At 40.1% G+C, this 26,995-nt stretch overlaps 2 protein-coding genes and 1 non-coding gene across 9 annotated transcripts; 1 reads left to right on the forward strand and 2 right to left on the reverse strand.

The window, feature by feature from the left end:
- The first annotated feature begins 485 nt into the window (after positions 1 to 485).
- DIS3L (DIS3 like exosome 3'-5' exoribonuclease) lies at positions 486 to 17,761 on the forward strand. Of its 2 annotated transcripts, none has more exons than XM_054836541.1 (17): positions 486 to 662; positions 3,258 to 3,411; positions 4,201 to 4,329; positions 4,988 to 5,123; positions 6,109 to 6,285; positions 7,182 to 7,260; positions 8,210 to 8,389; positions 9,392 to 9,561; positions 10,331 to 10,492; positions 11,207 to 11,454; positions 12,330 to 12,422; positions 13,150 to 13,683; positions 14,545 to 14,699; positions 14,812 to 14,990; positions 15,343 to 15,488; positions 16,984 to 17,158; positions 17,234 to 17,761. In XM_054836541.1, the coding sequence occupies exons 1-17, from the start codon at positions 533 to 535 to the stop codon at positions 17,543 to 17,545; spliced, it is 3,159 nt and encodes a 1,052-aa protein (XP_054692516.1). In that variant the 5' UTR covers positions 486 to 532; the 3' UTR covers positions 17,546 to 17,761. The 2 variants fall into 2 exon arrangements, with proteins under 2 accessions (XP_054692516.1, XP_054692517.1); XM_054836542.1 differs by having other exon boundaries at positions 499 to 662; positions 3,311 to 3,411.
- TIPIN (TIMELESS interacting protein) lies at positions 17,142 to 26,583 on the reverse strand. Of its 6 annotated transcripts, XM_054836551.1 has the most exons (9): positions 26,246 to 26,555; positions 26,010 to 26,156; positions 25,462 to 25,620; positions 24,112 to 24,205; positions 23,128 to 23,203; positions 22,045 to 22,167; positions 21,410 to 21,473; positions 19,326 to 19,523; positions 17,634 to 18,964 (listed from the first exon to the last, which is right to left on the reverse strand). In XM_054836551.1, exons 3-9 carry the CDS (start codon positions 25,592 to 25,594, stop codon positions 18,810 to 18,812), a joined length of 843 nt encoding a protein of 280 aa, XP_054692526.1. In that variant the 5' UTR covers positions 25,595 to 25,620; positions 26,010 to 26,156; positions 26,246 to 26,555; the 3' UTR covers positions 17,634 to 18,809. The 6 variants fall into 6 exon arrangements, with proteins under 6 accessions (XP_054692529.1, XP_054692526.1, XP_054692527.1 ...); XM_054836554.1 differs by having other exon boundaries at positions 17,142 to 18,961; positions 26,010 to 26,583; XM_054836552.1 differs by lacking the exon at positions 26,010 to 26,156.
- On the reverse strand, positions 20,339 to 20,475 carry LOC129211051 (small Cajal body-specific RNA 14). Its single transcript, XR_008578751.1, has one exon. It is a non-coding gene; the product is annotated as a small Cajal body-specific RNA 14 (non-coding RNA).
- Positions 26,584 to 26,995: the final 412 nt, after the last annotated feature.

The raw sequence follows: 26,995 nt of genomic DNA on the forward strand, positions 1-26,995 counted from the left end.
GTCACACAAGCTAGGGCTCTCCCACGGCTCAGCACCTGCCAATGGCCAGTCTCTCCTTCAGCTCCCACCTGGGCCTGGGCCTGGCCCTGGCCCCGGCCCCGGCCCCAGCCCCTCAGTCACGTCTCAACTCCGACCTCGGTTCCCTCAGTTCACTCCTGCCTGCCCCTCAGCTCCAGCCCCGGTTCCCTCGGCTCCAGCCCTGGTTCCCTCGGCTCCGTTCCCGCCTGTCCCTCAGCTCACTCCCTCCTCTCCCTCAGCTGGCTCCCGCCTGCTCCTCAGCTGCCCCCCTGGTCCCTCAGCTGGCTCCCGCTTGCCCCACAGCTGCGGCCCCGGTTCCCTCAGCTGGCTCCCGCCTGCCCCACAGCTGTCCCCTCGTTCCCTCAGCTCGCTCCCGCCTGCCCCCCAGCTGGCCCCAGCCCGATCTTTTCCCGCCCCTCTACTGAGGCCCTGCCTCGTGCGGTTGCCCCGCCCTCGCGCATGCGCCCTGGGAGCAGCGGGCCCGGCCGAGGGGCCGCAGGTTCCTGTCGTCCCTATGCTCCGCACGGAGAAAGTGCTGCAGCTGCGGGGCCAGCAGGGCCGCTCGGTGCGGGTCGTGCGGGAGCACTACCTCCGCCCCGACGTGCCGTGCCGCAGCGCCCTGTGCCGGGCCGCCTGTCCTCGCGGTGAGGGGGCTGATGGCGGGAGGCTGGGTGTCGGGGCTCCTGGGAGAAGAGGCAGGGGAACCCGGACTGCCGGACCCGGGACCGCCCGGGGGCCGAGCTGGAGCGGTGGGCGGCTTGTCCCCGGCAGCCCTTGTGCCTCAGCTCCCGTAGGCCAAAGCTGGGTGCAGAGGGCGATCCGTGCGCAGAGGTGATCTGATCCACACGGCCTTGCCAGGCGGGGCTGCCGGGGAGGCCTGACAGGATCTGGCGGGACCCGGCGCGGAGAGCAGAGCAGGGGGTCTGCGGGCGGGACAAGCGGTGAATAAAAGAGCAATAACGGCGGGGGAGAGCCGGGGAGGAGCCGGTGTGGTGTGCGGCCGCCGGAGCCTCGTCCCAGACCTCTCCTCGGCCGTCCCGAACAACAGCGTATAAAGCCGTGGAAAAACCAAACGGTCCCAAGTCAAGGATACAGCAAAAGTGCTCCTTCAAAGCAGAGTCTTTCAGAAGCAAGCGAGGTGTTAACAGAGAAAGGAGTTGAAAAGTTGATTGTTACAGGATTTACCTGTGAACAGTCTACAGACAGTGATAAAAGGCTAAAGGATTATGCAAGTTTCATACTTACCTTTTTTTAAAAGGTCTTTTAAAGTGCGTTAATTTCTGCAGGGTGGCGGTTTATAGCATGAATTAAATTCTATACATACCTGTTCAGTATTCTTACAATGGAGCCAAGCCGTTACCTTGAAGCGATTATAATTCTGCATCGGGAGTTATTTCTGTTAAGTAATTAAATGTAACTGCCTGTGTTATATCTGGCCATTCCAGACATGGGAAGACTGCCAGCCTCTGTGATGTCTAGATTTGTTGTTGTTTTTACATACTGTGATGCTATTATGTGCATCATAGATCATCCTGTGACCTTTGGTTGATATTTCAGGGGTTTTTGTTATTAAATAGCATAAGTTATTTGGTGCAGGAAACTGACTGGCGAATAACTAACATAATATTCAGCCTATTTAAATCGACCAAATTATTTGCTTACCTAAAAGAAAAGGTTGAGAATTATAACCTTTTTTTTTTTTTTTGGTCTTCTGAACTGTAATTGATATAGATGTCATTTCTGGTTTAGGTGCCTGTTGCAATTGAGGGCAGGAGGTGGTGTAGTATGTTACTGCTATCTAGGATGTCAGGACTAGTGATAGCTGCTGCTCCCTAATGTATTGCATTTGGTTATGAATTCCTTAAGGATAACTTACAGGCACATACCAGAAAAAAAGTGTTACCTCTCTCCCCATGCCTGACTTCCCCTCTTCTGGACTTAAATGTAAATTCTGCTGTAGATGGGTGTCAGAGTATGTCCCTTTGTAATTATTCTAGGTAAGTCAGGGGTGAGGGGAACATTTGTTTTCATTCCTGACTCTACACATTGTGCTGAGCAAACTTATTTCATGCACTGTGAGAGACTGCCTGCATAAATCACATCCACAGATACTTGTAATGGTGTGCTGTGCCTACTTGGAGGTTATTCGGATCTAGATGAATAGGTTAGGCAAGGATAGCTTAATATGGGCAGATTACATAAATCTTCAAGTGACATTTCACTTTTAATACTCTTCTGAATTATTAATAAATATTAGCTTTCTTGTATGCATTCTGCCATCATCCATTATATACCTTCAGTGTGAGATGTAGCCGTGTTACTGTATGCAGGATTGTGCATACTGGATTCACACTTCTAGTGATCACAGTTAATAGATTGTCCTCTGTCAGCTTCTAAGAAATACATGAAAATAACCTGACTTATCAAGATCTATATACTTTTATTATATAGAATTTGCCTGCACTACACTACGTTCAGCAGTTCAATGTTTATAATACCATAAGGAATAAATAGGCATTGAGAGAAAATACAGTGGAGATCCCCACTGCCCAAAAGTTTATCTTTGAAATATCTAAAGCAATTAAAATCATTAATTTTGAGGTACATTTTAAGATGTCATCTGTGATAGGTTGGTTGTGTTTTTTCGATGGCGTATTCCTAAGGGATGGAGTCTCTTTAGAGAAAATTAGCAATTATGATTAATAGTTTAGATTCAAGAACATCTTCTCTTTGCAGTAGCATTGCTTTTCTCCCCATATACCCTCATCTGTATTATTTTATGTAAAGATATAGAAGAAGAGCCTGCTGTAAATGGATAGCGTAGAATAGAGACATGTGTGGAAGCAGTGTAACAGAAGTACCCATAATTCTACACCCTTTGAAAATTCCATGAAAAGACTTTCTGTGGCAGATGTATAGTCTTTTTTTTTCATATGGAAGTAGAGAAAAAAGGACTGTTACCTGCACTCTTTAAGTTACATCCTTTTCATGATGAAAGTGGATCTTTTTCACTCATTTGGATAGTTTTGGCATCAGTGGATGCAAAACGGTTCTGTCACAAATTTTAGAGATTGTACCACAGAATTGTACCATAGTAGTCATAATTTTGTTCATCAGAAAAAAAGATATGTATGCCTTTGAGGATAGACATCTCTCATTTCCTGACATCTGAAAGTATTTTTAAGAAATGAGAATTGCAACTGAAAGGTTAAACCTTTAAACTCTGAATTGTATTTTAGATGGCAAATTGTTATCAGATGATGTTACACATTATGTTGTCCCTGACTGCAAGGTTGTTCAAGATTACCTTGAGATTCTCGAGTTTCCGGAGCTGAAAGGTATTATTTTCATGCAAACAGCATGTCAAGCTGTGCAACATCAAAAAGGACGCAGGTACTTATCCTATAATAACAACTTCTTTTTAATTTAGATTGAAGTAAAGATACTAACTTAAATGTATATTTAAGCACAGTAACCCAGAATCAGCAGATATACTGTGCTTAATTTGTTTTTAGGTCTTTCAAGTGTCTTAATGTAATTTTACAGAAGGAAAAGAACTGTGATCCTTTGTGATCTGCGGACATCAATGCCTGTCATAGTTTTCACTTCACAGGAGCGATATTAAACGTGTAGTATTATTAACTAATCAGATGACTTGTGACAGGAATTAAAGAGACTCCATAACAGTAGATCACGTACCACAACTAGATTATGGACGTGGTTTTGGTTTGCTGTATTAAAGACTGAACACTTGTCTTTGGGGAGCAATTAATACTATTATATTGTACTTACCTTACCAGACATTAACCTATGGATTGCCATAGCATGTAAGAGTGCAATTTATTATGAAGGTCTTTCTATATTTCTAAAGCACAAACGCCTTTGAAGAAATAACTCTTGTCCCAGAAGTGACAAAATAAGTTCCTGAAGACTTATGATGTTTTGTGAGGCTCATTGGAAAACAAATATGTTTAAAAATTAGAAGCATTCATAATGGGAATTAGAAAAGCTTGCTTACAGATAATGTTTTAGGTTTTATCATCAACGGTGTAAATTAATGAATGCATTTCTTTGTGCATGACAGTACTTTTCCTTGAGTTTTTCAGCTGTATTTTCATCTGGAGTAGAAATAGCATTATCAAAAGGAAGCACAAGACTATATTTATCTTTTTCATGTTCCAGACAGTACAACAAGTTACGAAATCTGGTAAAGGATGCCCGTCATGACTGCATTGTGTTTGCTAATGAATTCCACCAGCATTCTTATTTGCCAAGAGAGAAAGGAGAATCCATGGACAAATGGCAGACCAGGTTTGATTTAACTTATGTAGTACTACGCTTGACAACTCATGACATTGTGTTTAGGAGTATTAGCATGCATTGGGCACGTAAGAGTTCATACTCTTGCTCTGCTTAGCTCTGGAACAGTTCACAATTACCGAAAGTCTAGATTGGCCTTTTGTAATTAAGGAAATGTCAACATTGCTTTCTTAGGAAAATAGACAAAAATGTACTTAATTAAATGCAATAATGCTAAAAAAAAAAAAAGCTGGATCATTTTAAAGTTACACAGCCATTTTAAAGAATGCTTTAGCATAATAAATAGGTCACGCAAACCGTATTGGGCTGTTAGCTGTAGTGCTTGATAGCCTGCAAACACCATAGCATTGGAGTCTTGGCACTTCCAACTTGCTTTTTACAAACTTTCACTCAGAGGAACAATATGTTTTGTTGCAGCTAGGGCACAAGTGGATGTATTGGGGAGGAAACATTTCCTTTTCCTCTGTTCTCGTGGTGTTTCTGTACAGCACATAAAAAGTTTTACAGATAGAAGGTTTATGTAGCTTGGTGAATATATCTCAAAAGTATGTGTGTTAACCCAAAATCTCATTTATACAAAGCCTGCAAATGTCTTGCAAGTAGCAAATGAGATACACCAGAAATCTTATTTCAAACTTTGCTTTTCCAGGAGTATTTACAATGCAGCAGTCTGGTATTACAATCACTGCTTGGGTCAGATGCCAGTTGTTATGGTAACAGAAGATGAAGATGCTATCAGGCAGTACGGAAATGAAACAGAAGGAGTGTTTGTGATTTCCTTCAAGGTAACATGTCAGAAAAATAGACGGAGGTTTCCTTTATGCTGCATCAAAATGATGAAGCAAGTACATTAAAGCCCATGTATAGTGCAAATCATTTCAGAGTTTACGTTTAAGAAAACTTTGATGCTAACTCATGTCTTCATTTATCAAAGAAAGCAAAGATGTCCATCATGGGAATGTCATAAAAAATGGTGGCAGTGAGCAAACCAGAGAACTGAAAAGAAAACCAGCAGCTCTAAACATAGAGGTCATCTTTCTTATGAGCCCTTTTCCTTGTTTTCCTTGTTTTCAAAGAATTTGGCATTGATGAACAATGATCAGTTAGCCAGCTGTCTAAATCTGTAGTGCAAGCAGTCCATAAACAGCTGTAGCATAAATATCCATCAGCATTATTCTGCCAGTTTACTTTAGCTTTGACTACTTGGGATACAGTGATGCACAAGAAGATAATTCATTCTTCATTTAGTTGTTGATCTCTGATACCGCTTGTATTCAGCGGGATATGTGGATGGGATGTTTATGTTTAGCTGTGAAAGGATGTTGAGTAAAAACAGGACCAAACAGATTTACCTTAAAGCTATATAAAAATGATGATGCTTGGGTTTTTTTAATTGATATGAGGCAATGGAAAGTGGCCTAAATGTAGTGTACAAAATCATATGAAAAGTGTAAAGATAATAGCGGGTTGTCAGTTTGATTTTTCTGCTGTGGCACTTTACAAGATGTAGCCTGGATGGGGTATATTGGTAGTAAAAGTTTATTAATCTCTGGTCTAGGATGCTATGCTAATAGTTAACTCTTCTCTTGTTGTATTTAGCAAATGAGTTACGTTGAATCTGGTGGTGTTTAGAGCAGACACATTGTTACTACTTGGAAGTGCTATTCCAGTATAGCATACAAGACAGTGCTTGTCCATTCTGGGCTTTCCAAACACATTATTAAAAGAACCTCTAAATACTTCAATATTTGTTTATATATGTGCATACAGAATTACTTGGATAACTTTTGGCCTGACTTAAAGGCTGCCCATGAACTCTTTGACTCTATACTTCAAACTCGGCGTGAACGGGAGAGTGAAAGCCAAGAAAACAATGGAAAAGAATATCCTGAGCACTTACCTGTGGAAATACTGGAGGCTGGGATCAAATCTGGAAGATATATACAGGTAATTTGCTTTATAGAGAGCACACACAGAACAATGCAGTCTTGTGCTTGGTCCCTTTAGTTAGACTGATCAGATAACAAGATATTGCTGTAGTGCGAAGAGGGAAAGAAAACAAAGAAGCATGAGTAAGAGGATGGAAGGGATTAGGAGTCTCGGAATATTTCCCCTGCTTTATCTGGTGAACATGTCGGGTTTTTTCTCTTGGAGAAGGAAAAATGAGAATTTGTTATTGAGGATCTTAAATTTGCTATGGATTTTTCTTCAGGTTGATGTGTGATATACCTGTAAATTGAGAAACCAGTGTGTGATACGAAGCAACTTTATCTCATTCTTAAATATAAATGATGCTGTACAAGGGCAGCATTTCTTACTTCATTTGCACAAAGATGTCTCAGTCAGTGAAATTAATTTACGGTTTTATGGCTGTTCAGGGCCTTAATATGGATTGTGGTGGACAAGTGTCCTCTTAAAAATAATTTAAAGAATTAGAGGTAGTAATTTGTTCCTTTCTTGACAATTTTAGCAGCGAGGGGAGAATAGAATCTGAACAGAAAGACTGAGGTTTTTCTTTCTCACAGGAATAACTCCAGATTCCATATTAAGGCAGGCAGCAAAAGTACACTGCCTGTGCTTTGAATAAAAGGATCTTTACCAGTTTTACAATTAAATTGAGCATGTAAAAGAACTTACCATTCTTTTCCAGAAGTGAGTACTTAACTGTTCTCTCTATAGGGGGTGAATGTACAATGCAGAACTTTATGTTCAAAATAATCTACATATCAATAAAAACGACTAATTTATGTAAAAATAATTGTAAACCCCCAAATTTTATACTTTAAAGTTGGCTATTTAGAGGTGTGACTGTTTCATTATGTTTATCGGTTATTTTCTTTTAGGGTACACTGAATGTCAATAAGCATAGAGCACAAGTGGAAGCTTTTGTTCGACTTCAGGGATTTGGCAGCAAAGAAACAGGTGAAAAGACAACGGGGTTTACTCCATGCCTTTTTGACACCGTCCACGCTTTTTATTTGAAGCCATGTAGCCATAAGTATGTAGCTGTTTAGTTATTAAATGAGGTGAGAGCTAAGACACTCCAATGCTTGGGTTATTTTCATGGGCCAGAAAGGAGGCTGAAGATTAACCTAGAGGGTGGGCCTCATGAGAAAACACTACTCTTTATGTCCTCCTTCCTCTTTCTTAGTACCTTTGGCCATATTTTGGACTCTTGTCCTACTAAGGGGATTCCCTAGACCTTTTCTGAAGCTTACTGATGCAAATTGTTATCTCTGTGCTTTGTTCTAACTTTAGATGACCACCCACCTGACTGAAATAACTGTTTGCGTATGTGCTGGCAGGATTAGGAAGCTGGTTGTTGTGAACATAATAGGGAAAAGCCTTTTGGATCAGATTGGAACCCCAGTATTGTCTTTCTGCTATGAATTAGTAATAAATACCTTCGAAGGTTTACCCTTGCACAGATAGATTGTCCCAGCTTTCACTAATAAGCACTTTCAAATGTTCCTGTGACAGACCGTACAGTCAAACCAGTGTTCTATATGATAATCCTTTTTTTAAAACTTGTTTAATTCTGGACCCTGCCCAGAATTCTGTGGCAGTGGTTTCCACAGTTTAACTGCGTTGTGTGTTTTTAAAGCTGCTGCCTAAGAACAATGAACTCATTCTTACCTATGCTGCTTTTTATCCAAGAGATTACTTACAGAATTGCTTAATATCTCCTTCAAGCAAAATGAGGGAAAGGTTTTAATTTTCTTGCAATATTAATTACTTGCCAGTAGTCCACTTTGGATGAAATCATATTGCAAATGTCCTTTTCTGTTATTGCAGCAGAATGCTGCCAAGAGTGTAGAGATTGGAATTTTTTAGAAGTTTATAGTTCTATTTCTTTTTATTTTAAATTTAGAACTTCAAAGTGACATCCTTATTTACGGGGCCAGAGCTCGAAATCGTGCAATCCATGGTGATGTGGTAGCTGTTGAGTTACTACCTTTGCAGGAATGGAAAGGAAGGACTGTTGCCCTTTGTGAAAATGAGACCGAGGATAAAGCACTTGCAGACACCAGTGGTGACCCTATGCCCACAGGTAAAGGAGACCATGTGATACGATGTTTTGTTAAGATCACCTCACTTCCTTGGGCCAAGCTGTGTTGTACTCTTCATTATATAGTCCCTTCCCTCGGTTTCTGTGAGTGTCACAGGTTTTGCACCGTAGTAAATTTGATGTGATTATCCCAAATTAAAGCATTCTAACATATCCCAACAAGAAAGCCACTAGATTCTTTCTATATGCAACCCCTCCCTCCTTTTTTTTTTTCCCCTCTTTAATTTAATTTGCAGAAACAGCTGAATTATTGTAGTTATCTTCCTAAAATACTGAGTTTGGAATACATTACTACCCAAATGCATGCTGTCACTCTTCACAGCCCTACAAGAGATGAACTGCCATTCTAATACAGCCCAATTTACCAGCGTATACACTCAAGTCCTTCACTGTCACTGTTGATTATACAGAAAGATAACAGCATCCTTTTAATTCCTAGATGACAAACAATGTTCAAGATGAAAAAATTTTTGCTAGGCGAAAAAGTATCCGGTTCCCATTACAATGTGGCATGCCTGTGTACCATGGGAACGTAGAGTCTTATTTGAAAATATTACTCTGCAGGTATAGCTACATCTTAAACGTTTGCTGAGGTCAGAGTTAAAAGTTTTAGGAGGTTAATTCTCTTCCAGCAAGAAAAAACTGTTTGATTTTGATTTTTTGCTATTAAAAATTTTCTGTATATTTTACTAGAATTGGCCACATTTCAGTAGTAGTTGGAATCCCTCTGAATAATTTATGTACTGTATCATCTGAAATCTATACAGTGACGTTAGTCTCCACCTAAATAAAAGCTTGTTAAAATCTGTCTGTGCCAACAATAATTTATAACAAACGTGTTGTTGTCTGCATACCATGTGTCATTAGCAATTGCAATACAGATTTCTGGACACAGTAGTTCATATTACAAAGCAATGAGTCTCCTGTACCTCCCGTGTATTTGCTTTCATGTTCCTGTTTAACTCCAATGTTCCTTCTTAAAAGGTAAAGTTGTTGGAATCATTCAGAAGAACTGGAGGGATTATGTGGTCACTTTCCCCTCTAAAGAAGAGAGCCAGTCCCAGGGCAGAAATGCTCAGAAAGTCCTTGTTACACCGTGGGACTACCGAATTCCCAAAATCCGGATCAGTACCCAGCAAGCTGAAGCATTACAGGTAATTTGTGTTTCTCTATTCTGTATTCCTACAGAATTGTGTGGGTGTTTCATGCTCTGATGGTGTTTTCCATGGCTAAAACATTGGTAAAACAAGTCTGTGAGAGTAGCTCAATTTCTGCCTTGAAGGAATGTGTTCAATTCCTGTCAAAACTGCGTCACCTTCAGGTAATAAAGCTTATTTGAGTTCTGAGTTTGGGCCAAGTACCATGAGCATTTATATACTACTCACTCTGGGTTTTTTCTGATAAATTAAAGCTCATATTAGGGGTACAAATTGCAATAGCCCTCGTGGCTTTATTGGATCTATGACTATATGTAACTTTGATAAGAGTAGTAAGGAGAGCTGTTCAACAAATAATGAATTGTGATGATTAGCCTGCTATTGCTATAGAAAGAAGAAACATGGTTTTGTTCATTCCTACCTGCTTTTACCTTGTAATGTTAAGTACTTCTTCACAGCCAAGAAGTAAATTCCAGTTGTGTACACAAGTATTCTTATACCAGAAAAGACATCTCAGTTTTGCTTTTTTTTTTTTTTTTTTATCCTTTCAGATAGAGATTGTCTCTATAATGACCCCAAATGGGTCTTTGATCAGGAAATAAATGTAATTCTCAGCATTTGTTTGGATGCTTCTCGTTGTGGGTTTCTTTTTCCTTTCTATAAAGTTTTTAGAGTTGTCAGTCTCTTTGTTTGCCCCTGAAGGAGTATTTATATTGATTGCTCGTCAGGAGCAGATTGCTGTTCTAACAGAATTGTCTTCCTGCAGGAGTATAGAGTTGTTGTGCGTATTGATTCTTGGGAGTCAACATCTGTATATCCAAACGGACACTTCGTGAGAGTTCTAGGAAAAATTGGAGATCTTGAGGGGGAAATTGCAGCAATTCTGGTGGAGAACAGCATCTGTGTTGCCCCTTTCTCAGAAATCCAGGTTAGTCTTTGTGATTAGATACATTCTGTTGATTTCCAGGGTCTTGTTTCTCAAAGAGGGAAACCCTCTTACAGCTGAATGTCTTAGTTACTGACAGGTTGTTGAAAGCTGAAACTTACTCAAAGGTTGTTTTTCTGGAATTACTTTTGGATCAGTGGTTCTATAGATACTATGAATTTTCAAGTCAATCGTGATTTTAAGACAATATGTCTGCTATGAGGAGAAGATTACAACCTCTAAATTCTAATTTGAGGTAGACTTTTAAGGTATTACTGTCTTTAGCATGTATTTATGGTACTGATCCTAAAGGCCCAGACCTACTGAAATCATCTTAAATCCTTTTGTCTTCAACCAGGAGAAGACACAGCTCTCATAGATAAGGATTTTGATTATACCTACAATTAATTGAAAGAAAAATGTAAAATGTAATGTAAAAACCCAATATACAGTAGTGATGTTTGCCAGAGCTGCAGTATCACCACAATATCAGTTGCTAATAATATACATAGCATTCTTTTCAATTCTGTTTCATACTTTCTGTGAAATAAATGTAATAGACTTGGAAAATGCAAGGAAAGAAGAATTTGTTTAGGATGAAAAAGTACACAAAAGAATTAACAGAGTAGAAAAGGAAAAGCTAATTAAGTCTAATTTGTTGGCTTCTTTTTGTAGAAAAGATACAATTGTATGTTCATCCATAATGTTTTTGTACAGATGAGTGAAATGCCCACAAGTTCTTCAAAAAATCCATGGAAAGTGAATCCAGAGGAGGAAAAAAAACGTCTTGACTTGAGAGATACACACTTGATATTCAGCATTGACCCAAAAGGCTGTGAGGATGTGGATGATGCGCTCTCCGTCAGAACTCTGCCTAATGGGAATCTGGAGTTAGGTGTGCACATTGCAGATGTAACCCATTTTGTGGCAGCGAATTCTTACACCGATGTTGAGGCCAGAGCAAGGTAAATTATTTTCTAAAAACTAGAAAATTTATGGAGCTTAGAAGTTTGTGGTGCAACCTTAAGGAAACATTGAGAAACATTGGAAGGAAGGAAACACTCATTCTTTCTTCTTTTGTGTCAAGGAAACAGCTTATTAAAACTAATAGATAACTACTGGTATTCTGCTTTTATTTGGATAAAATAGGCCTGTTGGGGAAGAAACTCTTTCTGATCTACTGCTTCACTCTTTTACTATGAAATTGCTCTTTTCCACCAAGTTATGGTTTATCTTTCCCTAATCACTACTGTTTGCTTTATAGTCTAGCATTTGCGATTCGAAGTATTTACAAACCACTTGTTTGCGTTCCAAGGGGGATCAATCTTCACACAGAACACTGAACACCCACAAAATGGAATTAAGTCTTACATGAATTTAATTCCAGAGGTATTTGGCAAGCTTATGTTTTAATATTCAATCTTGTGTTTCAATATGCCAAATATTCCTTTTATTGCCACTGTTTTGAACTTAAACTCCTGAATCATGTTATGAAATGTAGTCTTTGTAGATGCAAAGAAATGTAAACTGTATAGCAGCAGAGATGTTCGGTACAGCCATTAAATGACCTCTTCTTAGTTGAGCGTATTTTGTACAGCCGTAGCTCTGCCCTTAATGGCCACTGAAGACACCAAGTAAAGCAAAGTTAGGCTTGTACTATACAAATAGTTATTTAAATAATTTGACTTGGGTATTATCCATGTGCGTGTTCTGTAAGACTAACCTTTTAAAATCTTGCTCTGTGTCTCGTTTTGCTGATGCTATGCTTATACTGCAAACTGCTTGGGAGAAACACACTGAGTCCTTCTGAGAAGAACAGTAAACGTATTTTATTCCTCAGGGCAACAACTTACTATTTAGCGGATCGTCGTTATGACATGCTGCCCTCCGTCTTGAGTGCTGACATATGCTCTCTTCTTAGTGGAGTTGATAGGTAAGATTTTGTGTAGTAACTGCTTATGCACTTGCTCTTTGAATTATTTGCTACTATTTGTAAGTGAAGTAGTAGGGAGTCACAACAAAGCTGAAATACCGTATTATACAATGACTGTCTCATCCTCCAATAATGTTTACCCATACTCGTAGCAATTTGCTTTGTATTTAAACAGCAACCTAAAGGTGAAGGCATCTTTGTTCTTCACTTGCTTTTTCACATGGGTTTCAGTAGTCTGGAGTGTGTGCCCCCACGGGAACGGTCACGGTTTTTACTGTTGTCCTATTCCTCAAACATGCCATTACCCCTTTTTATTACAATTTACAGGGTTGGCTGGCTGGCTGGCGTGAAGATATGCAGGATGCAGATATGTTCATAGTGCATGCATCTGACTGATAAAAATGAATCAAAATAAATTATTGCAGTGTAGCTGTGCTTTAAAATAGATACGGCCTTGTATCTTAGGGGTAATCTGCCTCCACAGGTGGATTGAAAATCCTGCTGATAGAGTTGGTTCTTATTTCTAAAGTTGTGATACACAAGACTGAATGGGAAGTGCATTAATTAGTGGCATTGCTGAGCACTGGTTTGTTTCATGAAGAAAAAGATGTTTCCAGTAAAAAAACCAAACAGAATGAAACCTGTAAATTTTTAGCATCTGGATGTGCTTTAAATGACAGTTTGAGTCAACCAGAACTATTTATAGAAATGTGATCTTATCTTTAAGGTATGCTGTGAGTGTCTTGTGGGAGCTAGAAAAAGAATCATATGAAATGCTGCGAGTCTGCTACGACAAAACCATCATTCGATCTGCGTACAAACTAGTTTACGAAGCAGCACAGGGATTATTAGATGGAGACACAAATGTTGTTGATGATATCCCGGAACTGAAAAACTTGGATGAAAGAACTAAACAGAAGCAGCTGTCTGATCTGGTTTGGGCGATATCAAAACTCACCAATATAGCACGACACGTTAGAGCTAAACGGGACAGCTGTGGTGCTCTGGAACTGGAAGGGGTAGAAATCCGAGTGCAGCTGGATGATAAAAATAATATCCATGATCTCATCCCCAAGCAGCCGCTGGAGGTGCATGAGACTGTAGCGGAATGTATGATTCTTGCCAACCACTGGGTGGCAAAAAAGATTTCAGAACATTTTCCTCATCAAGCTTTGTTGCGTCAACACCCTCCACCACGACAGGAATTTTTTACTGAACTTCGAGAATGTGCCAGTGCCAAAGGTTTCTCAATAGACACACGGTATCTTTTATTCCTTCACTTAAGCGCTTTAATTAAAGTTAAGCAATTAACTATTTGGCTGTGTTCTTGTCACAAAGCATTACAGTTCTCAGCATCAATGTTAATAGATGCTGCAGAGCAATTCTTGAAAGAAAAAAAAAATTACCATAACCTTTCTGTAAGCAGGAGGTGATGTTCTAAACAATAGAGGCTGCCTGCATTCTGCTGGCTGGGCTGAATGGCAGTATCTGAAAGATTTTGGACATATCCAGAAAGAATTTGTTCCGTCACTGTGTAGTGGTTAAGCTCTGTAGTAGCCTTGTTTGTACCATTTTTCCTATAACAGTAGTGCGAGAGAGTACTTGTTTAAATAGAGTTAATTCTGTGCAATATAGTCATTTTAAATGACTGAAAATATTTTAGAATTACTTTGTCACGGTAATACAAGAAGTCTTTGAGCTTCATCACATGGCGGGGCATCATTTCTGGCCATCATAGAACATGAAGGGCATCAGCAGTGCCTCCTTTTACTTGGTGTCCCTTCTCCCTTCCACCAGTTGTGCCTCCCTGTGCAGAACAGGTTTAGGACCAGCTCACTGTCTGTTTCGCACAAGGTAGAAGTGGGTTTTGCTCCAGGCCTTCCTGGTTCTCCAGGTTGCAGGAGACAAACCTGTGGGTGAAAACGGGGTTTTCCTAAAGGTTATTTTTAAAGCAGAGCTGTTATTAAACTGCGTTGAAAGTTTTCATATCATTCTGCTTGTCATTCATATTTTTATAAGTATTAATCAATTTTTATGTGCTTTTGTATGTTATTTTTAACTAGAAGCTGTTATGATCAGGGATAGCATATTTTTTTTTTCAGAACTAACACTTTTTTGACAGGTCTAACAAAGCATTGGCCGAGTCTCTGGATAAAGCAAATGACCCATTGGATCCAATTGTAAATAAACTGTTGCGATCTATGGCCACTCATGCAATGTCTAATGCAGTGTACTTCTCGACTGGCTCTTGTCCCAAGGAAGAGTTTCATCATTATGGTATCTTGTCGCTTTATTTTTCATGCTACTCCCATTACTATTTCTGAACTGTTGGGCAGGAGGCAGTTGATTGCTTCGTTTGCTAATCACCGCTTCCTTTTTTTATTTGCAGGACTTGCCTTAGAGAAGTACACTCATTTCACTTCTCCAATTAGAAGATACGCCGATATTGTTGTCCATAGACTCTTGATGGCAGCGACTCTGAAGGAAACTAAAGGAGATGTTAAGGACAATATATTTAGTAATAAGGATCTTCAGGAATTGTGCAGACACATTAATAACAGAAACCGGGTAAGATGGTCCTTGTGCTTGTCTCCGTACGTTTGTATGCTGCCCAACAGAATGGGATGCTGGTCCTGATTGTGGCTTTCGAGTACAATGACATAGTATCACTGCATTTTTATTTATAATGCTTTTGGGGTTTTTTTTACTTAAATATCAGTTTTCTTCTGAGAATAGTAGTAAAAGTGAGTTCGTACTTCACCTGTACTACATGTAGGATTTCCTTTTAAATGTAATTTTTGCAGGGGATGGATAAGGGATTAAGTAATGGGAAAAAGAAACTGCGGAATCAAAGCCAAATGAACTCACTGAAATATTAATTTAGGTGGTTGTCTTCTCTTTCTGTGGGGGATGCTTGCAGGCAGCCCAGCGTGCTCAGAAACAGTCTACCGAACTCTTCCAGTGCATGTACTTCAAAGACAAAACCCCAGAAACAGATGAGCGCTGCGTAGCAGATGGTGTTATTTACTCAATTCGGACAAATGGTGTGCTTGTTTTTGTACCAAGGTGAGTTGATTAGAGCTTGAACCGAGAAGTAAGACGTGTTACTAGAAGGCTGGGAGGATGCCTCTGGTCCTTGAGAAAGGAAGCGTTTATAGCATGGCCTGGTGTTGACTGATGACCGCATTTTAGATTGTTGTAAATCATAAGCAGAGCTTTTCTGTGCACCGACTCTGAGAAGGAGTTCCTATGAGGAAATGGTAAGACTATGCTGCACAGAATGGATTTGTTTCAAAACATTAAAAGGACGTTTTTTGCCCAAGCAGCTGCTAGGGCAGAACAATTGCTGGAATATTCCCCTCCCCCCTTTTTTTTAACAATAAAAAGTGATTTTCCAAATCACAAAAAGACATGCATTCCTCAGCGCTCTTTTCCTTCACTACAGACTGTAGTTCATGTCTAGCACCTTTTTCACAGCTGCTCCTCATAGGCAGCGGGGAAGCATAGAAAAAATGTTTATAAGGTGCTTTTTATGGCAGGGAGGCTCTGAGAAGTGCCGGTATCTCAGCTCAGCCTCTGATTTATGCCAACAGAAAGCAACTCTGTGTGTGAAGCTAATACTACGCTTTAATTTGAGTGTTTAAATGTGTAATTTAAAGTCTACTAAATGTGTTCTGCTTGTGTTTATAAACTGATAAATGATTTAAGAAGGAACTAGTCACCACAGAACTGGAGAGCACTGCCTGTCCTAAGACTCGGCCAGCTCTTCAAGCCAGGGGGAAGAGAGCTACCTTTCCTCTCCCTTACTGGCTCTGGACATTCTGGATTAGTTAACCACCATCATGTTTGTGCGTTACTGGAAGCAACACTGTCTACCTGGCTAGCTAAGGGGTACAAGAAATGTAGGTACAAAACCTCTCCTTTAAAAAAAATCCAACAAACCCACAAATACCAAACCCTAAAAAAACCCATTTTACAGGCATGTTAGGTAAAGCAAACCATGACACAAGTACAGCCAGCGGTTGCTTGATCCTGCCCACAGGCTGAGCTCTGATACAAACCAGCTCGATGTAGGCCTGCAATCTCCAGCATTCCAGAGGGCTTGGATGTGTGGCCAAAGAGCCAGAACCTACCCAGCCAAGAAAGGCTCCTTCCAGAGAACCCAGTGCAAGAATGGTGCTGGTCTTTAACTTCTCTTAGTGGGGAACTGTTTCCTCACTGTGCTGTCTGGAATAACCTGTAATGCTGCTCTTCTGCCATTATCAGGCCATCCCAGGCTCCACCCAACACCTAAGATGATGGATCACAAAACATGTTTTACTTTTGCTTCGCTGCTTTTGAGACACTTCAGTCACTGTCTTCACGCTGTTCTCACTCTAGGGGTTTCTTTGCCAACACACATCAGCATCCTTGAAGCAGGATTATCACACTACAGTGTTTGCCCCTTCGTAGTGCTGTTAGTTAATCCTAGCTCAGCCGTCTGTTGGTTTCAAAACTCAGGGAACTGACAAGGGTGAAATTTGTTACAACAGCTTCTGTCTGCTCATCTGCTTTTTTGTAGATATGGAATCAAAGGTGCTGCATATATGAAAAACAAAGAAGGCTTAGTCATTGCCTGTCAAGGTGATAAGAGCTGTGAGTGGAAACCTGGATCACTTCATCGCTTTCAGAATAAAATTACATCCACTACAACTACTGGAGAATCAGTTACATTAAGCCTTTTCGATCATATTACAGTGAGTATTTAATCTGAAGGAAGTAAAAGGAAATAGCACCATCAGAAATTAAGTAACTTTTATATCGCTTTTAAGGTGAAAATCCTCGTGCAGACTTCCCGCTGCCATGCCGACACCATCAAGCTTGAAATAACCAGGAATGCACCGTACCAGACTTCAGACACGGAGGTTTCCCAGAAGAATTTTCACGTGGTGAAATCCGACTTAGTAAAACAAGTCAGTCAGTCTGCAGAAGCAGCCCAGCGTGCCCAAGAAAAAGCAAGAGTTGATGTAATTGATGAAGACTATCAGGAGTACTGCCAGACCAAGGGAGCGAGTTTGTACCAGCTGCTGGAGGAGATCAGGGATTTGGCACTGTTAGATGTTTCAGCTGACATTAGAACTTGAACTACAACTAGCAACGTCTGCTGGCTGACATTCTGCTCCTGTTCACTTTGTATCATTACATTGGGGTGTGTTTTTAAAAAAAAGTCTATTTAAATGTTCAAGAGTCCTTTTATTAAAAAACTAAATGTCTATTTTAAAAAAAAGAATTATTTTTATGATTATGAACATGTATGAGTTTTTAAAAGATTTTATACATGATAAATCTTATCTTCCAGACTAAAGACAGCATGGTGAATTCTTTTAACTGTCATTCAAAAAGTTACTTTCCCTTGTCCATAAATTTCTTAAAACCTCAGTATTTCCTACAGCTGTTGGCTGTCTTCTACTACACCCATAGCTACAAAGATAAAAAAAGCAAACTCCTTCACACTAATCTAGAATACACAATTTTGTTTATTGAAGTCCCCTAGGTATAAAGTAACACCTGTTGACATGAACTTACTTCATCTGCTGTAAGTGCTGCTCTTCTCTTAATTCAGTTTCTAGAAATTCAGTTTCCTTTATGAACAGCAGCCTACCGTGTGCTTTACCATTACGGTGATGCTTGTTCATTCCACAAAAGGGAAAAGCTGTTGTACAAGAAGGAAAAACGAGACTGTAAGGGGAGGATGAAATGGAGCTTCTGGAGAGAGAACAGCATGAGCCGAAGGAAGAGAACTGACAAAGCATGTTCCCCTAAGGGGAGTTACTTGTCTGTGAAGAGATGTCTGACCAGCACCAGGAAGGTTGCAGGGCCTGTAGTTGTAGCACCTCGTACAAGAAGTTCAGGTTTGACTTCTGAAATTTAATAGCTTCCATTTTATAAGAACAAGATACAGGTACTTGATAAGCAAGTTAAAAAAATCCAAGACAGCTGTTCAGACATAGCACTATGCGTTATTTTATATACCCTGTATTAGAAAAAACCAAACAGCAGCTTTAATAGAAACTTCACCTGCCAATATCCCAGTGAATTCAGTGTGACATCAATTGTAAACAAAATTCCAAGTAAGTTGCAAAACTCATTAACATGTCCTCAGGAATGTTGGAGGAGGTGGAAAAGATGTCTCAAATGCAGATGAAGAACTTTGTTCTGTTTTCCCGTGTACAGAGTTGCTCATCTGCAGTTTCAAGAGAAGAGCTCTGTCCAACCATACAGATGTCACAGTGAGCATGAGGCTTCTGGAGTCAGAGCACAAAGAGCCAGCAACATTTCAATGTAACAACAGTACTTAAAACATTGGAGTGTTTCTGGTCAGAAAGTCATTCAGAGCATAGGGAACGGCTACTGCTTTTCACTGGCAGATTCCAATTCTGTATCTCCATCTTCTCTAAGAGCAGCCTTGGTTAGGGTAACCTGAGCATCTTCGATAAGGTCAGCAGGATCCTGAGCAACTGGGGTATTAAACTTCTCCTCCGAATAATGAGCGGAGAGCTCTGCTGAAAAAAACACAAACAATTTCCTACCATGAGCAAACACTCTTGCTGTGTGTTTAACTGCAGCTTCTATCACCAGAATCACAGTCCGCAGGAAAGCCAAATCCAGAGATGACCAGTGAGTTGAGTTTCATTTCAAAGACAAAGCTATCACAACTTGGCATGACAACTAAGGAGAGTAGTTCTGACTTAGCTTTGGAGGAGTCTAACTACAGGAACACAGTTTAAATTTGAGAGTTACACATTTTGCTACTTAGAGAAGAGTAATCACTACTATTTCCTGTGACTGACTCTGAAGCTCAGTTGTACGAGCTTCTCAGGCTACTGACCTTAACATTAACACCTAAGTTACAGAGCTGATTACCATTGTGTTGTGACTGGCTGTTACACTCCATCTTCGCTTGCCTGCGTTCCAAGGCCAGCTGCCTGTTCTTCTTCATTCGCTGTTGTTGCTCTTCTGTGAGAATTGTGCCCAACGGAGAATTGAGTTGTTCTGCATTTCCAGAGCAGGAACGTTCATCTTCAGCCGCTGTGTCCAGTCCATTGCTTTCCCCTCCACCACCTGGTTAAAAGGGAGGGGTGGAAGGGGGAAGAGGGGCAGAAATCAACACTTCGAACCCAGAGATACCTACTGCTAAGTATCTGTCAAGAGAACGTTTTTAAAGCATTTCTATGTTCTATTCACAGTTGTACTGACAGCTGAAGATCATTCCATGATTTAGTTTTAATGGGAATTTTCTGCCTAGGTCCACATACTTGATATTCAAAGTATACAACAAATGCTTATCAGAGATCCCAAACACACAACAGTAATACAAACGTGAATTTAGAGAGGCACAGCTCTGTACTAATGTATCAGTCATGAGCTGGGCTTGAAGGTTAAAGAGAGACAGTAAATTCAGGCAGTCCTTACTGAAAGGCCAGATAATTTTCTTCCCACCTCTACAAATACAACACTGTCCTCTGGGAAGCCGCAGGACTAGTTACAAGAATCAGACAAAGGTTCGAACGTAGACATTGAATAGTCAGTTCTGAATTCAGTGTGCTACTATTATGGGATATTTGCTTATTTGCCAACATTAACGCGTGCAAAGTGGAGGCAGTCCAGCTCCGTTAGACGCACTTCACCCACAAAGAGAGAAGCAGAGCACTCTCAAAAGAGTGCCTAAGGCCAAGTATGCTCGTGCCTCCACACCACTTTAAGCCTGTGAACAGATAAGTTAGCTGACAACAAGGTTTTAATACAATACCCTAGCTTGAGTTTTTATTCCAAAACTGTAAAATACCTACTCAAGGTTTTCATCTGAAGACTGATCAGTTGTAGCAGTACACTTGCTAACACGGGCCAAGAACAGATCAGCACTGGATTTCAATGCAAATGTATGGAACCATCGCACAGAAAAATCTGATGACTCTACAGACCCTGTCGGCAGGAACCATTTGCCTTACTGTTTGTGGCTGCTTACGGCTGCATTCCATTTCTAGCCAATGCAGCCAACAGTGAAGACAGCCACGTGTCACTAACTGCCCAAAGGCCTTACCCACGGGCGAGGCAAGGTTTTACCTCTGGTTAACTCATCATCAGAACAGCTTTCCCCAGCACTGGCCTGTCTGCAGGCTGAGGTTCACGTGAAGACAAGCTGGACAATGGGTAGATAATTGTTTCAGGAGAGAAGGCAAGTGCGAACACCTGCAAAGGACCTTAGGAACAACTATGAAATTCTCTCATTTCTGCTAATGAAGTTTCTCTCAAACTACCAGGTGAACTCTACTCCCCCTTTTAATTTAAAATAATAATAATAATAATAATAATAATAATAATAATAATGTTCATTTCTAGTCTATCTAAAAACTTCATCTGATTAGAAGAGACTCTTGAATTATCTATTTGTTAAGTGGCTGGATTTTTATGCTGGAAGAAATACTCAGTAGTAGCTATACGTCAAGATTGACACATACACGTAACAGTGCCCACAAGCATTACTAAGTACTTTCCCTATAAAGGGCACCACACCCTGACTGCACTGTAACAGCTTGTAGTATAAGCGGTATGAGTCTTTGATTTCTGCATTAGTAAGATCCAAGAGCTCTTCAGACTTGACGCTCATACGAGTACAATACAAACCAGTATGTTCACTTAATAATTGCAGTTTGCAGGGGGTGGGGGGTTGGAAGAACATTTCTACCAATGCTGGTAATAATACCCATTTTCCATTTCTTTTCAGTATATCACGCACTTTTTTATATATATATATATATATAATTTTAGTCCAAGTACCAGATCAGTTTTGTAATCCTAAGTCTCACAGAAGCTTGGTTTTAAAATAGAGGACCACTCAACAATTTCTTCTACATTAGAAAAACATATCATAATCACTAATTTCTGGTCAGTAGAAAAGGAAGTAATTTTAAGCATGAAGTACTGAACAAACAGCATAATGAGCATACCTTCATTACTTGCGAAGTCTTCATGTAAAATAGGAAGATCAAGTCTAATCCGCTTTAGGCAGGTCTGCAAATGAGAGATTAAAATACTGCTATTTCATCTGTAACAATATCTGTTGTGCAACATTGCTATGTTTTTAATACTACTCCCAATTTCCCTTTACATTTTATTACTCTGAAAAAATATTCCTTTCACTACACGTCTGTTTAACCCACAACTTACATGCTGTAGATTGTTTTCCTAGTCCTTCATCTATCGCCAAGCCAGATGAAGCAGCATTCTTCGTAAGTCGTCTTTTGCAGGTTCAAATGTTAAAAACAAACACAACCTCAAACCCCACTCAGTTCCAGCACTCTTAAGCAAATTACTTTGGTTAAAGATGTCCTGAAAAAGTTGAAGCCAATTCTCTGAACTACTACTTCAAATAAAGAAAGGTTATATCTAAGTACTTAAATACAGTAAATACTGGAAAGACCTTTTTTTTTTTTTTTTTTTAAAAAAAAAGAGATAAATTAATTTAAATAACATTATACTCCTTAGTAATATGCACTTCTTCTGCCGCATAACTGCTCTTCTAAACCTACCTCTTACGCTATTCAGTACTGCGCGGAAAGAAACTGACCGAAACAATACATACCTGAACTTCCTTTTTGTTTCCCAAAGACTCTACTCTGTCAATAAAATCCTCAAATTGCAATTTTGGAAATAGTCTATGAGCCCAATGTTCCATATGTTGTATGAGGGTCTTCAGGTCTTCTGCCTAGAGAATAAACAAAGATATCCAGCTAGTGAAAGTTCACTACATCAATAGACTGCAGAGGGAAACATCACAGCAACATTTCTGAAAATATTAAACATCTACATTCAGGAAAATATTAAACATCTACATTCAGGAAAAGCATTTGCATATACTGTAAGACATCTGACAGGCTTCTGAGAAGTTCCCCTTAAACAACCTAGGTCTGAACCCAGACTGAAAGAAAAATCTGCAGGGGCACAGCTGGCATTTATTTTGATGTTTAGAACACACAGAAAAATGTACATCTAAATAACCTTATCTAGTAAAGATTTTTTCTCAGATTGGCAGTATTGCCTCATTTCTTTGTGCCTCCTTCTTGTGCTGTAAAGAGAAAATTTATACCATGAATGTTCACTGTGAACCAGAGATGCACAGGCATCCTTATCTAAAGAAAAATGAGGTTTTTATGTTTAAGTTAAGACAATGAGACAGTTTGTAGAGAAAATACTGCTTTCTCTTTGCTTAAGTGGTATGTCACACTTTTTTCAATATTAAAAACTTTGGGATAGAGGTGTCACAGAAGATTTTCACTACCAGAGGGAACTGATCATGAAATAAGATGGTAGAGGCATTCCAGATGTAGTAGGCAGTCTTATAAGGCTCTTCCAATTTAAAAAAAAAAACAAAACCTTTCTGTGAACAACAGAGTCACAGGCAGCATATTTTAGTTTTGAAGTAGAAGAAAAGAGTTTTAAGATCAAAACATGGATTTTGTTAAAACTTTAAAAAAACAAAACAAAACAAAACAAAACAAACTTGCAACTACAAACACCATCAGACTACATCCAAATACTGTTAGAAAGCTGGCTAATTAGAGTGTATTACCAGGTATTATCAGTTCTCCCCATATCACATGGGCAGCAATCTATCAAATCTAGATTAGCCCCCCAGGAAACAAAGCAAAAACTCACAATATCTTACCTCGTGCCCCTTACCCTTGAACTTTACGTTGTCAAACATGTGTCTTAGGGCTGGAAGTCCTCTTTCTGAAATTAACCTGTTAATAGAAAACGGGTGAAGTTATTTGAAACTCATACTTTCTTTTTCTAATTAAAACCAACAAACAAAAAAATAAAACAAACAAACCCCCATCCCCCCAAACCACACAAACAACCTCACCTTCCTTCATATAGCCTAAAGCTATGGAGCTGTATTGATGTATGGAAGTTGTTAAGAAAATGCACAAAAGATGAAGACTCTGTAAGACCAAAGACTTATGTGGAAATTTCCCCATACATACATTCCTAGTCCAAGGAGCTTTTTTATTTTGATTACAGGGAAAGTCAGTTCTAGTATCATTATGGGCCAACTAGTTAGATGCAGGACCAGATACCATCCACCTGTGGTATCACTAAGTTCATCAGGACATTTAAAACAGAAGAAACTGAAAGCTCAGATTTTTCCCATTGCTTATAAAGAACTTATACCAGTTTTAGTGATAACAGCAAAGAAAATATTAAAGTCCTTTATCATTATACAGAGTTTATCCAGCTTGTACATAAGTCAGGTGTAAGTGTACTTTAAGTAGTACCCTATAGTCACCATTATATTGAGGTTTTATTTTGAAGCACACTCAAAGAAAGAAATCTACAGTACTATGTCTAAAGCAAAATAAAGAAGATCCAGCTGGAAGAGTCCCATGTATGAATAATAAATACCTCTTAAATTATTAGTCATGTACTAAGTCCCAAAGAGACTTCAAGAAAGTCAGACTAGTAATAGCATTATACAGGTAGGCTGGGAATGAAAAGGTTGAGATCCAGCATGCAAGAGGCACTTTCATCTCCAAAACTCTTGATCTTTGACTTGGCTATGACCAAGCACGGATCACAGTAACCTTAATCGGTCCCCCACAGCCATATACCAAATTCATCACAGAAAGAAATATTCTGTAAAAACAATTACCTGTGGGCATCTAGTTTAGGCATTGGTCTTTTGACTGCTTTCTGTGCAGCTACAGCAGAATCCTTTGCTTGTGACTGCTGGTTTCCATCTGGTTCTAATAAAAAAAAAAAAAAAACCCACGCACACTTTAAGTGTATAATCCAAATGACATCAACTAGAATGATATCATGTATATTTTAAGTTTCTACCCTATCAAAAAGGCAGAGTCACAACTATTCTATTGCAGGTATAGTACTCCAAACAAACATCTGCATATTTCACGTTGCTTCTCCCACAAGACTGATTGGAAATAAACCTGTCTCTTCAAAACATACTGAGGAGTCGACTTTTCTAGCAAAGTAGCTTCCTTGAAATGGAAATTTCCTAATTTTAGAACTTTTATATTGTATTTCTGATGATAAATGTATTGAGAGTAGATGCTGCTTCTGAAAGTTAAGAAAATCAAATTATCAATAAACATAATTTGACAGGTGTGTCCCAAAATTTCCACTGATAGATCTGAAAGACAGACCTAAACCACCAGCATCACCTTCAAAAAACAGAGAAAGAGGCAATGTGTGACCACAATCAACATGTCTTTTAAGAACCAAAGTGCATACACTTTTTGATTAGGGCCAGTATGTATTATTTGACTGCAACAAACAAGGCACCACTGCCCATCTTATCTCAAAGCTAGCAGTTCTCTTTCTGATTTCTCAGTTTACTTTTTGTTATTTTGAACATCAGGAATTCAGATGTTGTCCTTTTCATGTATCAAGGAATCAAATCTATCCAAAACCCCATTTTCTAGTGAACAGACAGAGCAGGGATCAAGGAAAACATGTTTAACACTATAGGCAAAATTACTAGAAGTAAACAATAGTTAAAATACAATCTTTATACTTTCCATTAGCTTGTTCAGTACACAGGAAGTTCTTTTCAAATACAAATAATTAAGTTTTACTGTCCTGAAGTGTCTTCAATTTTTCCTAGGTCATATGCCCTACAAAACCTACCAACATCTCCCTGGAATACTACATTCAATAGTCTTACCTCTTCTGAAATCCAAGGCATAAAGGGTAACTATAGATCACCACTGTGCAATTATCTTTATCAACATTTTGTCAGAAGAGCTTGAATTTTATACAGATTCATTTGTGTGCACATTTTCATGGAATCTACAAAAATAAACCTCTCCCACAAGATCAGAAGCATAGAAGTAATAAAAACTTAAATTGCTTTCTTATCTACACAAGACTACTTTCATGCAGTAAACTCAAGGCAGTGAAGAACACCACCAGTAATATCAATTTCACAGCATTTCATTGTCCATAGTGCAAAATGGGATCTTTAGGGGTCACAGGTGTTCACCTCCATTAGCTTGAGCCCATTCAGCATCATCTCTTCCTGGAGAGGCAGGAGGTGGAAGAGGTGGGAACGTTTCATCTTCTGTATTCTCATAATCAGGAAGATCAAACAAGTTGTTCTCTAAAGGATCTATCATTGCCACAGATAAACTTTTCTTCCCTCCTACAGGAAATACCAAATGCATTTAAAGAGAAGCAGTGAGAAGAAAAAGCTGCCACAGAAGCAGCTAAACATCAGTTATATACAGTACGTCTGCAACTTTTCCAGAAAAAGATTTGCAAACCAGAAAAAAGTGTTATACAAATTAAGAAGCAGATACCATACAGATGACACAATCCACTCTCACTAGGCTGAAAAAAATAAGGGTTTGTCATGTTTCAACTCATCAAAGTTACTTGGGAGTGGCAGGTACGGGTCACAGGAATAAAACAAAAGAAATGGATCTCTAATCAAGCACTTATCGAGACAGCTGGTTTCCACTCACATCCTTGATTATCAAAGACTTGGGGGGGGGGGGAGGGGGGAGATAATTCCCCTGATTTTCAGCTTACCCACTTAGAAATGCTGTCTGGAAGAGGATTCTCCTTCTCCGGCTCCTTAACCAAAGCCAATTCCAGAGATTTTAGCACATCAGCACAACCGGGTTTAGGATGACCCGGTCTCACCACGGCTGCGTTCCCAAGGCTTCAGAAACCGCTCTTTTTTAAGGGAAAAGTTGCCTCTCAGATGGTTTTAGTAACGAGGACACCCTGTGCTCTACACTGACCTTCGGAAGTGAGCTCCTTACCTCCGGGCTGCGAAACTCTCACGGAGACTGAGGGAGCAGAGAGAGGGCAGTGAAGGAGCTCACTAAGGTCCCCAGGGACCGACCTCCAGAGCTACAACCTGCAGGCACCACAGAGGCCCCGCTCCCCTCACACCGCCCGAGCAGCCCCAAAGCTCTCCCTCTCCCACCGGCGGGAAGTGGGGTGAAGAGGGCTTCTCGCCTGCCTTCTCAGGGGAGACCGATCCGCGCCACCTCCCGCGCACACCCGAACGAGCAACGTTCCGCGCCCCGCCGAGCCGGAGCCTCCTCCGCTTCCTGCCCCGGCGAGCGACAGCAGGCGGGCAGCGCGCGGGGAAACTGTCGCGAGAATCACAGATCTCGCGAGATCTCGAATGGGCCGGCTGAGAGCGGCTGCGTGCCAGAGCGCATGCGCGGCAGTTCGGCGGCGGAGCTTTTGGCGCCAAAGCCATTGGGCGGGGCGGGGTTGTTGGACGGTTGTTTCCTTCAGTGTTCTGTGGGTGAGCTTTAGTGTCACCTTTTCGGTTAAAAGTTGCTGGGGATAGGAGTTGTAGTCGAAACATCTAAGGCTGCTAGGCCTCACGAGGAATCAGCCCCAGAAATGGGATGTAAAGTGATGTATATTGAGCCTTTTCTCGCTTCCCTGTCTCTGAGGAAAGGACTTCCAGGACAGGTAGCGATCCCAAGCTTTTCTCCACACAGATGCCAGCTAGAGCCTTCTGGTAATTTAAAACTCAACAGTTTGCAGTTGTC

The sequence above is a fragment of the Grus americana genome, chromosome 10, assembly GCF_028858705.1.
Source record: "Grus americana isolate bGruAme1 chromosome 10, bGruAme1.mat, whole genome shotgun sequence".
NCBI lineage: Eukaryota > Metazoa > Chordata > Aves > Gruiformes > Gruidae > Grus > Grus americana.